Genomic DNA, 14512 nt, shown 5'->3' on the forward strand with positions numbered 1-14512 from the left:
TGTATATGTGTGTATATGTGTGTGTGTGTGTATATGTGTGTATATGTGTGTGTGTGTATATGTGTGTATATGTGTGTATATGTGTGTGTATATGTGTGTGTATATGTGTGTATGTGTGTGTATATGTGTGTGTGTGTATATGTGTATATGTGTGTATGTGTGTATATGTGTGTATGTGTGTATATGTGTGTATGTGTGTATGTGTGTATATGTGTGTGTATGTGTGTATATGTGTGTGTATGTGTGTGTATGTGTGTGTATATGTGTGTATGTGTGTGTATGTGTGTGTATATGTGTGTGTATGTGTGTGTATATGTGTGTGTATGTGTGTGTATATGAGTGTGTATGTGTGTGTATATGTGTGTATAAAGCACAGAAGCTGATCAAAGCTTGTGTGGTCAGTTTTTATCCTTTGGCTGACCATCAGAGATACAGGACACTGTGCAGACACACAGCATGCCTGTACTGGATAGTCTGTTCAGCCACCAAGCCCCCTTTGGTACACACCCCCCTCCCAATCACATTCTTTCTCTTGAACACGCCCCCTGCTTAAGCACAGCCTGCATTTTGCCAAAGGCTAAACAGACTATGGAATATAGGCACACGGTGTGCCTGCACAGTATCCTGTAACTCCGCCCCATTATGCAGAAAAAGAGATCACATGACAGAGCCTTTTACCTTGTAAAGAAAAAAAGGTAAGAAAGTGCATTTCTGAAACAAAGAAAAGGTAGAACTATAATATAAAGCATCCCGAAGGAAATCACAAACAGATATAAAGACCTGCCAGAGCCGTAACCCTCGCTGACTCGGCTAAGTCATGGAATAAAGGGAGGCGAGGGACGCAGTCAGAGGAAAGAGCAGAAGAAAGGGAAGAGAGGAACTTTCTCGGTTGCTTTTACTTTTGAAGAAGTGTGCGAAATCTGGGGTGGTGGGGGTCGTTTTTGTGGTCGTTTTTGTAGTAGTTTTTGTAGTAGTTTTAGTGGTTGTTTGTGGAACCTTGGTGCTACTACTACTACTGCTGGAAGTTCTGGGCTTAGTAGTACTCTGCAAAGTTGTAGTTGTTCTGGTGATACTGGTTGTAGTAGTGCTGGTAGAAGGTCTAGTAGTGGTGGGACTGCTGGTTTTAGCAGTATTGGCAGAAGATGTAGTAGTACTAGATTTAGTAGTACTGGGAGAGGATGTAGTAGTGCTAGGAGGTCTGGTTGTAGTAGTACTGGGAGAGGATGTAGTAGTGCTAGGAGGTCTGGTTGTAGTAGTGCTGGGGGATGATGTAGTAGTGCTGGGAGGTTTGGTTGTAGTAGCAGTGGGAAGGGATGTAAGAGTGCTGGGAGGGCTGGTTACAGTAGTATTTGGGAAGGATGTAGTAGTCCTGGGAGGGCTGATTGTAGTAGTGGAAATATATGTAGTAGTGCTGGGAGGTCTGGTTGTAGTAGTACTGGGGGATAATGTAGTAGTGCTGGGAGGTTTGGTTGTAGTAGCAGTGGGAATAGATGTAGTAGTGCTGGGAGGGCTGGTTGCAGTAGTATTTGGGGAGGATGTAGTAGTCCTGGGAGGGCTGGTTGTAGTAGTACTGGGGAAGGATGTAGTAGTGCTGGGAGGGCTGGTTGTGGTAGTAGTGGGAATGGATGTAGTAGTGCTTGGAGGGCTGGTTGTAGTGGTACTTGGGGCAGATGTAGTAGTGCTGGGAGGGCTGGTTGTAGTAGTAGTGGAAATAGCTGTAGTAGTGCTGGGAGAGCTGGTTGTAGTAGTGGGGATGGATGTAGTAGTGCTGGGAGAGCTGGTTGTAGTAGTGGGGATGGATGTAGTAGTGCTGGGAGGGCTGGTTGTAGTAGTGGGGATGGATGTAGTAGTGCTGGGAGGGCTGGTTGTAGTAGTAGTGGGGATGGATGTAGTAGTGCTGGGAGGGCTGGTTGTAGTAGTAGTGGCGATGGATGTAGTAGTGCTTGAAGGGCTGGTTGTAGAAGTAGTGGGGATGGATGTAGTAGTGCTGGGAGGTGTGGTTGTAGTAGTAGTAGTGGGGATGGATGTAGTAGTGCTGGGAGGTGTGGTTGTAGTAGTAGTGGGGATGGATGTAGTAGTGCTGGGAGGGCTGGTTGTAGTAGTAGTAGTGGGGATGGATGTAGTAGTGCTGGGAGGTGTGGTTGTAGTAGTAGTGGGGATGGATGTAGTAGTGCTGGGAGGGCTGGTTGTAGTAGTAGTAGTGGGGATGGATGTAGTAGTGCTGGGAGGTGTGGTTGTAGTAGTAGTGGGGATGGATGTAGTAGTGCTGGGAAGTGTGGTTGTAGTAGTAGTAGTGGGGATGGATGTAGTAGTGCTGGGAGGGCTGGTTGTAGTAGTAGTGGGGATGGATGTAGTAGTGCTGGGAGGTGTGGTTGTAGTAGTAGTGGGGATGGATGTAGTAGTGCTGGGAGGGCTGGTTGTAGTAGTAGTAGTGGGGATGGATGTAGTAGTGCTGGGAGGTGTGGTTGTAGTAGTAGTGGGGATGGATGTAGTAGTGCTGGGAGGTGTGGTTGTAGTAGTAGTGGGGATGGATGTAGTAGTGCTGGGAGGGCTGGTTGTAGTAGTAGTGGGGATGGGTGTAGTAGTGTTGGGAGGGCTGGTTGTAGTAGTAGTGATGATGGATGTAGTAGTGCTGGGAGGGCTGGTTGTAGTAGTAGTGGGGATGGATATGGTAGTACTGGGGGAGGATGTAGTAGTGCTGGGAGGTGTGGTTGTAGTAGTAATGGCGATGGAAGTAGTAGTGCTGGTTGTAGTAGTAGTGGGGATGGAAGTAGTAGTGCTGGGAGGGCTGGTTGTAGTAGTAGTGGGGATGGATGTAGTAGTGCTGGGAGGGCTGGTTGTAGTAGTAGTAGTGGAGATGGATGTAGTAGTGCTGGGAGGGCTGGTTGTAGTAGTAGTGGGGATGGATGTAGTAGTGCTGGTTGTAGTAGTAGTGGGGATGGATGTAGTAGTGCTGGGAGGGCTGGTTGTAGTAGTAGTGGGGATGGATGTAGTAGTGCTGGGAGGGCTGGTTGTAGTAGTAGTGGGGATGGATGTAGTAGTGCTGGGAGGGCTGGTTGTAGTAGTAGTGGGGATGGATGTAGTAGTGCTGGGAGGGCTGGTTGTAGTAGTAGTGGGGATGGATATAGTAGTGCTGGGAGGGCTGGTTGTAGTAGTAGTGATGATGGAAGTAGTAGTGCTGGGAGGGCTGGTTGTAGTAGTAGTGGGGATGGATGTAGTAGTGCTGGGAGGGCTGGTTGTAGTAGTAGTGGGGATGGATGTAGTAGTGCTGGGAGGGCTGGTTGTAGTAGTAGTAGTGGGGATGGGTGTAGTAGTGCTGGGAGGGCTGGTTGTAGTAGTAGTGGGGATGGATATAGTAGTGCTGGGAGGGCTGGTTGTAGTAGTAGTGATGATGGAAGTAGTAGTGCTGGGAGGGCTGGTTGTAGTAGTAGTGATGATGGAAGTAGTAGTGCTGGGAGGGCTGGTTGTAGTAGTAGTGATGATGGAAGTAGTAGTACTGGGAGGTGTGGTTGTAGTAGTAGTGGGGATGGATGTAGTAGTGCTGGGAGGGCTGGTTGTAGTAGTAGTAGGGGGGATGGATGTAGTAGTGCTGGGAATAAAAATGTTACTATCATTACAAAGGATTTTGATCTGGACAGGCTGCTGCCCATTGACACTGATCCCGGTGCCCCCGTAGTAGCACGCGCTGTCTGTTCCGCAGCCTTTCATGGACTCCAATGTCACCAATGTACTTCCTGAAATCAGAACATCAAATATTATTATTTTTCCTATAAATTGGAACTCGGAGCAAATCTGGATTCCTACTATTCAGTCCAACTTTTCACCGATCACCCAAAACATTCCACCACCCACCATAGCCCACCAAGGCGTGGGCTCCACTAGAACTTTGAAGGAACGTTGTGAGTAGGGATGAGCCGAATGACATGGCACATTAAAAATGAGAAGCCCACGTGCAGTAAGAGCGACTGCGTGTATGTGCAATTAAATAGCCCACGTGCAGTGAGTGCGACTTCGTTTATGTGCAATTAAATAGCCCACGTGCACTAACAGCAACTGCGTTTATGGGCAAAAAAACAGTACACGTGCAGTAACAGCAACTGCGTTTATGGGCAAAAAAACAGCACACGTGCAGTAACAGCAACTGCGTTTATGGGCAAAAAAACAGCACACGTGCAGTAACAGCAACTGCGTTTATGCGCAAATAAATAGCACACGTGCAGTAACAGCAACTGCGTTTATGTGCAATTAAATAGCACACATGCACTAACAGCAACTGCGTGTATGTGCAATTAAATAGCACACGTGCAGTAACAGCAACTGCGTTTATGTGCAATTAAATAGCACACGTGCAGTAACAGCTAATGCGTTTATGTGCAATTAAATAGCCCACATGCAGTAACAGCGACTGCATTTATGGGCAAAAAAACAGCACATGTGCAGTAAGAGCGACTGCATTTATGTGCAATTAAATAGCCCACGTGCAGTAACAGTTAATGCGTTTATGTGCGATTAAAGCGGGAGTTCCGCGGCAAAACAGGTTTTTTTAAATAGCATTTTGAAACGCTGGTGGTACAAAGAAATTAGTACTCACCAGTCTAATCCTCATAGCCGCAGGCATGGCGATATCCCTCCGAAAGATATTTTATAAAATATTGTGATGGACATTGCCATCTTTAGTCAGGGCACTCTGAAGCCCTCCTGCAGTATCTTCCGGGATGCGGTGAATGCTGTCCCAGCATTCACCGCTCTATCCCGCGCATGCGCAGTTTGACGGCGAGGCGCGCCGTCAACACTGCAGAGTTGCTAGGACAACGGCCGAGATATCGCGAGATTGCTCCTCTGGCTGCTGTGTCTCGTCACCGTCCAGAGACACACGTGTTAGCTCCCAAAATCCTTTGTGGAGCTAACCGACACGCCCATTCCCGAACCCCTACAACCCGGATGTGCCTGCTCGAGATGCTGCAAAGGGGGTATGTAGATTTTTATATTTTTTAGGAACGGCCAAATCGTCAGGTACATCGGGGGGACTATTAAAGTCAACAAAGTGACCTAATAGGGTGAACCTCCGCTTTAAATAGCACACATGCACTAACAGCAACTGCGTTTATGTGCAAATAAATAGCACACGTGTAGTAACAGCTACTGCGTTTATGTGCAATTAAATAGCACACGTGCAGTAACAGCAACTGCGTGTATGTGCAATTAAATGGCACACGTGCAGTAACAGCAACTGTGTTTATGTGCAATTAAATAGCACACGTGCAGTAACAGCTAATGCGTTTATGTGCAATTAAATAGCACACGTGCAGTTACAGCAACTGTGTTTATGTGCAATTAAATAGCACACGTGCAGTAACAGCAACTGCGTTTATGTGCAATTAAATAGCACACGTGCAGTAACAGCAACTGCGTGTATGTGCAATTAAATGGCACACGTGCAGTAACAGCAACTGTGTTTATGTGCAATTAAATAGCACACGTGCAGTAACAGCTAATGCGTTTATGTGCAATTAAATAGCACACGTGCAGTTACAGCAACTGTGTTTATGTGCAATTAAATAGCACACGTGCAGTAACAGCAACTGCGTTTATGTGCAATTAAATAGCACACGTGCAGTAACAGCAACTGCGTTTATGTGCAATTAAAAAGCACATGTGCAGTAACAGCAACTGCGTTTATGTGCAAATAAATAGCACATGTGCACTAACAGCAACTGCGTTTATGTGCAATTAAATAGCACACGTGCAGTAACAGCTAATGCGTTTATGTGCAATTAAATAGCACACGTGCAGTAACAGCTAATGCGTTTATGTGCAATTAAATAGCACACGTCCACTAACACTGAGTACTATGTTTAGGTGTAAACTAAACAGCATACAGGCAATACAACACGTTAGAGCACTGCATCTAGCACAATCTACTGCCTAACAAATAGGAAGAGCTGATCTAGCTAAGCTATACAGTGTATAAATATATGTACAACGCCTAGGATGTATATATATCCTCTACACACTGTAAATTTAACTAAACTGACTAGCCTGCCTGCTCTATCTATCTATCTGGTACAAAAGACACTGTGGCCCAGATTCACGTAGATCGGCGCATCTTTGAGCGGGCGTAACGTATCCTATTTACGTTACGCCTCCGCAACTTAGATGGGCAAGTGCTGTATTCACAAAGCACTTGCTCCGTAAGTTGCGGCGGCGTAGCGTAAATAGGCCGGCGTAAGGGGGCGTGTTTTATGTAAATGTTATGTGACCCGACGTGATTGATGTTTTTCACGAACGGCGCATGCGCCGTCCGTGGACATATCCCAGTGTGCATTGCTCCAAAGTATGCCGCAAGGACGTATTGGTTTCGACGTAAACGTAAATGACGTCCAGCCCCATTCACGGACAACTTACGCAAACTACGTAAATGTTTCAAAATTCGACGCGGGAACGACGTCCATACCTAACATTGGTACGCCACATGTACGCCACCATATAGCAGGGGTAACTTTACGCCGGGAAAAGCCTAACGTAAACGGCGTATCTGTACTGCGTCGGCCGGGCGTACGTTCGTGAATTCGCAAAGCTAGCTGATTTACATATTTCTAGGCGTAAATCAGCGTACGCGCCCCTAGCTGACCCGTGTCTAGTTGAGAAGCGGGGGGGGTGCTGCCACCACGAATTGAGGTCGGGGGGCTTTGGGTGCAAAAAAAAAAAGGGGGTACCTCTGGGTCCCTTACAAAAAAAAAGAGAGATAAAAAAAAATTATATATATATATATAAAAAAAGGGGGGTAGCCGTCCGGGCCTCTGTGGACCTCTGGGCCCTTTAATAATAATATATATATATGAAAACATTTTTTTTATAAAAACAAAATATAAAAAAGGGGGGTTGCCATCTGGGGCCCTGGGGACCTCCGGGCCCTTTAATAAAAACAAAAAATAAAGATATAAAATATTTTTTTTATAAAAAACTAAATTTAAAAAGGGGGGTTGCCATCTGGGGCCCCCGGGGACCTCTGGGCCCTTTAATAAAAACAAAATAAATAAATATGTAAAATTCTTTTTTTATAAAAACAAAATAAAAAAATGGGGGGTTGCCATCTCTCAGAACGCCGGAACACATTACACAAGGCTTCCAGGCGGCCTTATATGGTGTGGGGCGTGTACTAAACCCCCTGAGACCTAATCGGCCAAAGCCACCCTAACTTTGGCCAATTACGGCTCTCTGTACAGACGGCGCTCTGATTGGCCAAGCATGCGGGTCATAGTGCACGCTTGGCCAATCATCAGCCAGGAATGCACTGCGATGCCGCAGTGAATTATGGGCCGTGACGCGCCAAACTCGAATTTGGCGCGAACATAAAGTTCGAACTCGAAGCTCATCCCTGCTGTAGAGAGAAGAGAGTAGGAACACCAGTGGCCAAGCAACCTAGGCAGCAGTGCGCCCTAAGCGGCTGCCTAGTTTGCCTAGCGGTAGCACCGGTCCTGATCGGTACCACTGTGCAAAGACTGAAGGGAAGGTCGCAGTTCAGCTTTAAAGCAGACTGTGCTATCTGTGTTTAATGCTGAGCTTTCCTTTATTGGCGCTTCCTCCTAATGCCCATCTGAGCAAAGTCATGATTATAACAAGGTCACTGAATGCAGAATCAACCCAACTGAGCGTTTTCCTCGCATTTAATCATACGACGGGCACTTACCGTTTTTTACCGCGCTATACGTGACGCAGCGATTCTGATTGTCCAGGCACTGCACGGTGCTGTCCTCCAGACACGTGTTAGAGCTGCTTGAGTTGCACGATCTGCACATCAGGTTGCCAGTATTTTGACTCACGGCAGGAGCTGGAAAGTCACAAGAAGATATCGTATTATGCCGCGTACACGCGACTGTTTTTCATGACGAGGAAAATTAATTTTTTTAAATTGGTCATAAGTGGCGGCTGGTGCTCAAAATTTTTAGGGGGGCGCAAATAAATGAAAAAATAAAATAAAAAAGACAATTGCAGCCTCACTGTGCCCATCAAAGGAAGCCACTGTGCCCATCAAATGCAGCCACTGTGCCATGCCATCAATTGTCACCAATGTGCCCATCAATTGTCACCACTGTGCCATGCCAAACACAGCCACTGTGCCATCAAACGCAGCCACTGTGCCATGCCATCAATTGTTACCACTGTGCCCACATCATTTGTCCCCACTGTGCCCACATCAATTGTCCCCACTGTGCCCACATCAATTGTCCCCACTGTGCCCACATCAATTGTCCCCACTGTGCCCACATCAATTGTCCCCCACTGTGCCCACATCAATTGTCCCCCACTGTGCCCACATCAATTGTCCCCCACTGTGCCCACATCAATTGTCCCCACTGTGCCCACATCAATTGTCCCCCACTGTGCCCACATCAATTGTCCCCACTGTGCCCACATCAATTGTCCCCACTGTGCCCACATCAATTGTCCCCCACTGTGCCCACATCAATTGTCCCCCACTGTGCCCACATCAATTGTCCCCACTGTGCCCACATCAATTGTCCCCCACTGTGCCCACATCAGTTGTCCCCACTGTGCCCACATCAATTGTCCCCACTGTGCCTACATCAATTGTCCCCACTGTGCCTACATCAATTGTCCCCACTGTGCCCACATCAATTGTCCCCACTGTGCCCACATCAATTGTCCCCCACTGTGCCCACATCAATTGTCCCCACTGTGCCCACATCAATTGTCCCCACTGTGCCTACATCAATTGTCCCCACTGTGCCCACATCAATTGTCCCCACTGTGCCCACATCAATTGTCCCCCACTGTGCCCACATCAATTGTCCCCACTGTGCCCACTTCAATTGTCCCCCACTGTGCCCACATCAATTGTCCCCACTGTGCCCACATCAATTGTCCCCACTGTGCCCACATCAATTGTCCCCCACTGTGCCCACATCAATTGTCCCCACTGTGCCCACTTCAATTGTCCCCCACTGTGCCCACATCAATTGTCCCCACTGTGCCCACATCAATTGTCCCCACTGTGCCCACATCAATTGTCCCCACTGTGCCCACATCAATTGTCCCCCACTGTGCCCACATCAATTGTCCCCACATCAATTGTCCCCACATCAATTGTCCCCACTGTGCCCACATCAATTGTCCCCACTGTGCCCACATCAATTGTCCCCCACTGTGCCCACATCAATTGTCCCCACTGTGCCCACTTCAATTGTCCCCCACTGTGCCCACATCAATTGTCCCCACTGTGCCCACATCAATTGTCCCCACTGTGCCCACATCAATTGTCCCCCACTGTGCCCACATCAATTGTCCCCACATCAATTGTCCCCACATCAATTGTCCCCACTGTGCCCTGAAAAATGCTGCCAGTCAGATTGCCCCCCCCCCCCGCGCTCGGCACTTACCTTTCTGGGGTTCGCCATCCTCCTTGCACGGTCCCTCGATGACGCTTCAGCCAATCAGGTTACTGATAACCAGAATCAGTAAACCTGATTGGCTGAGACGGCCGTCAGTCTTATCCAAGGGACGTAGCCCACTACGTTCCGAGGATAAGACATCCGGGAGCTGAAGGGCTGTACTGGGAAAGCCGCTGGCTCTGATAGGCACTTCCGCACAGCCAACCAGCTGTCCTTATTCAGATAATCGGCGCCCAATGTCCGGTTATCTGAATAGGCTGGCCACAATAACATACACTCATACAATGCATCGATCGGGTCACAGGATCTGAAGAACGGGGAGAGGTGAGTGTAAACAAACCTTCCCCGTTCTTCTCTGTGGCTTGTCACTGATCGTCTGTTCTCTGATATAGGGAACGACGATCAGTGACATCACACGTCCAGCCACGCCCCCCTACAGTTAGAAAAAGCACATTAGTACACACTTAGCCCCTTAGCGCCCCCTAGTGGTTAACCCCTTCACTGCCATTGTCATTTTCACAGTAACCAGTGCATTTTTATAGCCCTTTTCGCTGTGAAAATGACAATGGTGCCAACACGCCCACATCGTCGTCATTTGAATTCCGCGCCCTTACGCCGACACATTTATGCTACGCCGCCGTAACTTTAGACGCAAGTGCTTTGTGAATACAGCACTTGCCTCTCAAAGTAGCGGCGGCGTAGCGTAACTACGATATGCTACGCCTGCTTAAAATTACGCCGATCTACGTGGATCTGGCCCCAAGACTATTTCTATTTTTGTTACAAGTTAAAATCAGTGGGCCAGATTCACAGCAGAAATACGCCGGCGTATCTACTTATACGCCGGCGTATTTTCAAATTTGCCGCGTCGTATCTTGATTTGGAATCCTCAAACCAAGATACGACGGCTTTTGGCATAGATCCGACAGGCGTACGGCTTCGTACGCCTTCGGATCGTAGGTGTAATTCTCCGGCGGCCGCTGGGTGGAGTTTGCGTCGTTTTCCAGCGTCGGGTATGCAAATTAGCTGTTTACGGCGATCCACGAAGGTACGCACTTTCGTCGCATTCTCTTGCGTCGGTTTTTCCCGTCGTAAAGTTAAGTGTGCTATTTAGATGGTGTAAAATTACACCATCCATGTTAAAGTATGGCCGTCGTTCCCGCGTCGAATTTAATTTTTTTATTTTTTTTGCGTAAGACGTCCGGGAATACGAAAGTACGTTACGCACGTCGCCGTTCAAAAAAGACGTCGGGGCGCTGTAATTTCGCGCAAAGCACGGCGGGAAATTTCCAAACGGAGCATGCGCAGAACGTTCGGCGCGGGAACGCGCCTAATTTAAATGGTACACGCCCCATTTGAATTAGGTGGGCTTGCGCCGGATGGCTTTACGCTACGCCGCCGAAAGTTTACATGCAAGTGCTTTGTGAATCAAGCACTTACGCTGGAAACTTGCGGCAGCGTAACGTAAACAGGATACGATACGCCGCAAATCTACATGAATCTGGCCCAGTATGTTTGCTAGAAAATTACGTAGAACCCCCTAAAATTATATTACATCCCCCCCCCCCCCCAAATGTTTCTTTATAGGAATAAATGTCTGTGATTATGTAAAAAAAAATAAAAAAAAAAATATTCAGGGTGGAACTCTGCTTTAATTATGTATTATTGGATACAGATCAGTGTCATGTGACATCATATGCTATATGTATGAACACGGTAAGATGTGATATGTACATACCCGTGGTGGTAGGTGGGACACATCTACTTGTATTACAGCAGGTGGTGCTGATAACAAGGCTTCTCGTTGGATAACTCATCACAATGGTCCGGCCGCACTCACTGGAGTTCCCACATCTCCCTACTTGGTCCACGGAAAGTACATTACCTAAAGCTAAAACACATACATGGTCATATTATACTGTATATACAGAATCTCACAAAAGTCAGTACACCCCTCACAGTTGTGTAAATATTTTATTATATCTTTTCATGTGACAACACTGAGGAAATGACACTTTGCTGCAATGTAAAGTAGTGAGTGTGCAGCTTGTATAACCACTTAACGACCCCTTCACCCCGATATACGTCGGCAGAAGGGCACGGCTGGGCACATCAACGTATAGGTACGTTGTCCTTTAAGCCCAGCCGTGGGGTCGCGGGCGTGCTCCCGCGACCCGGTCCGAAGCTCCGTGACCGCGGGACTCGCGGACCTGATCGCCGCTGGAGTCCCGCGATCGGTCCCCGGAGCTGAAGAACGGGGAGAGCCGTGTTTTAACACGGCTTCCCCGTTCTTCACTGTGGCGGCGTCATGGATCGCGTGATCCCTTTTATAGGGGGACACAATCGATGATGTCACACCTACAGCCACACCCCCCTACAGTTGTAAACACACTTGAGGTCACACATAACCCCATCAGCGCCCCCTGTGGTTAACTCCCAAACTGCAACTGTAATTTTCACAATAAACAATGCATTTTAAATGCATTTTTTGCTGTGAAAATGACAATGGTCCCAAAAATGTGTCAAAAGTGTCCGAAGTGTCCGCCATAATTTCGCAGTCACGAAAAAAATCGCTGTAGTAAAAAAAAAAAAAAATTGTAAAAATGCAATAAAACTATCTTGTAAACGCTATAAATTTTGCGCAAACCAACCGATAAACGCTTATTGCGATTTTTTTTACCAAAAATAGGTAGAAGAATACGTATCGGCCTAAACTGAGGACATTTTTTTTTTATATATTTTTGGGGGATATTTATTATAGCAAAAATTAAAAAATATTGCATTTTTTTCAAAAATGTCGCTCTATTTTTGTTTATAGCGCAAAAAATAAAAACCGCACAGGTGATCAAATACCACCAAAAGAAAGCTCTATTTGTGGGAAAAAAAGGACGTCAATTTTGTTTGGGAGCCACGTCGCACGACCGCGCAATTGTCAGTTAAAGCGACGCAGTGCCGAATCGCAAAAAGTGCTCTGGTCTTTGACCAGCAATATGGTCCGGGGCTTAAGTGGTTAAAAAAAAACTATTTACACTTTTATTTCCGAAAGCATTCTTCAATTACAGCATTTTTTCACAGCTGCCTAAAACTTTTGCACAGTCGTGTATATATAAATCAATTAAAATGTAGAAATATAAAATTAAAATGACATTAATCCAAAACTGTTTAATTTTTCCATTAACAATTTATGTACTTGACTTTTTTTTTCTGTATGATAAAGTAATAAAGTATCAGAAGTTACCATCTGTAGTTCGGTAGACCTCGGTCACACAGACGTCCTCCGTTGGTAAGCATATATAAGGATTGTAAAGAAGCTTTAGGTCGGTGGAATTGATGTAGTTGTTACAGAACAGGATATTGTCTAGGAAAGATATTAAAATTAAGTTATTGACAGTTGGTGAATATTAAATAAGCTTGTCAGGAATTGGTGTAGGATGGCTTCTAGAGTCTAAACCACACACAGTGGGGTGGGATTTACTAAAATAGACATCATTTGGTGCATCTGTGCATGGTAACCAATAAGCTTCTAACCTCAACTTGTTTAACCACTTGACCACTGGGCACGTAAACCCCCTTAATAACCAGACCAATTTTCAGCTTTTGGTGCTCTCACAATTTGAATGACAATTACTCATTCATACAACACTGTACCCAAATTAAATTTTTGTCCTTTTTTTCACACAAATAGAGCTTTCTTTCGGTGGTATTTAATAACCGTTGGGTTTTTTATTTTTTGCGCTATAAGAGAAAAAAGACTGAAAATTCGGTAAAAAAAAATAATTTTTCTTTGTTTCTGTTATAAAATTTGGCAAATTTAGTATTTTTTCTTCATTCTTTTGCAAAAATGTGAAAGATGAAGTTACGCCGAGTAAATAGATACCCAACATGTCACCCTTCAAAATTGCACACGCTCGTGGAATGGCGCCAAACTTTGCTACTTAAAAATCCACATAGACGACGTTGCAGGGTATTGTGGGGTATTGTGGAGTATTGTGGGGTATTGCGGAGTATTGTGGGGTATTGCAGGGTATTGCGGAGTATTGCGGGGTATTGTGAAGTATTGCGGGGTATTGTGAAGTATTGCGGGGCATTGCGGAGTATTGCGGGGCATTGCGGAGTATTGCGGGGCATTGCGGAGTATTGCGGGGTATTGCAGAGTATGGGGGCATTGCAGAGTATTTTGGGGTATTGCAGAGTATGGGGGCATTGCAGAGTATGGGGGCATTGCAGAGTATGGGGGCATTGCAGAGTATGGGGGCATTGCAGAGTATGGGGGTATTGCAGAGTATGGGGGCATTGCAGAGTATGGGGGCATTGCAGAGTATGGGGGCATTGCAGAGTATTGCACAGGGAGGGATGGCTGGATCTGTGACTGCATGTGTCACAGATCCAGCCCGCAGCAGCTGCTGCTGCTTCCGCTCTCTCCCCTCTCCTCTCTCACACTGTACCGTTCGGTACAGAGAGGAGAGGGAGGAACCGGCGTCATCACATGACGCCGGTTTGTTTACTAATGATCGCTCCGTCATTGGACGGAGCGATCACGTGGTAAACCGCCGCTATCAGCGGCGATTTACCATGATCCGTGATCAGCCGGGTCCGGAGGACCCGGCGGTCACGGAGACTCCCGTGTGCGCGCCCCACAGGGCGTGTGGGAGCGCGATTCTAGGAGGACGTACATTGACGCCCTCCTAGAGTTAAGCAACCGCCTTGTAGACGTATTTCGTCTATAGGGCGGTTGTTAAGTGGTTAATCAAGCTTTGACAATAAGGCGCCTTTCACACTGAGGCGTATTTCAGGCGTTTTAGCGCTAAAAATAGCACATAAATAACAACTGAAATAATCCTCCCCCAGCATTCTTAACGTGAAAGCCAGAGGGCGCTGTCGGGAGGAAAAAAAATCTCCTGCAAGCAGCATCTTTGGAGCGGTATAGGAGCGGGGTGTTTACCGCTCCTATACCGCTCCTTCCCATTGAAATTAATGGGAAACCCGCGGTAATACCGCCGGCAATGCGCTTCTGCAGAGGCGCATTGCCGGCGGTATTAACCCTTTTTCGGTCGCTAGTGGGGGTTAAAACCGCACTGCTAGCTGCCGAATATCGCAGT

The 14512-nt window shown here is 46.8% G+C and overlaps 1 protein-coding gene across 1 annotated transcript in view; it reads right to left on the minus strand.

The window, feature by feature from the left end:
- Positions 1-373: 373 nt before the first annotated feature.
- LOC120915807 (mucin-5AC-like) overlaps positions 374-14512 on the minus strand; it is a 39903-nt gene continuing 25764 nt past the window's right edge. Inside the window, exons 6-9 of the mRNA XM_040326606.1 lie at positions 12652-12771; positions 11152-11304; positions 7691-7831; positions 374-3734 (exon numbers count right to left, since the gene is read on the minus strand). Coding sequence (XP_040182540.1) covers positions 811-3734; positions 7691-7831; positions 11152-11304; positions 12652-12771 — 3338 coding nt within the window. The 3' untranslated portion in view covers positions 374-810. The remainder of the gene's footprint in view (positions 3735-7690; positions 7832-11151; positions 11305-12651; positions 12772-14512) is intronic.

Source organism: Rana temporaria, chromosome 10, assembly GCF_905171775.1.
Source record: "Rana temporaria chromosome 10, aRanTem1.1, whole genome shotgun sequence".
Taxonomy (NCBI): Eukaryota; Metazoa; Chordata; class Amphibia; order Anura; family Ranidae; genus Rana; species Rana temporaria.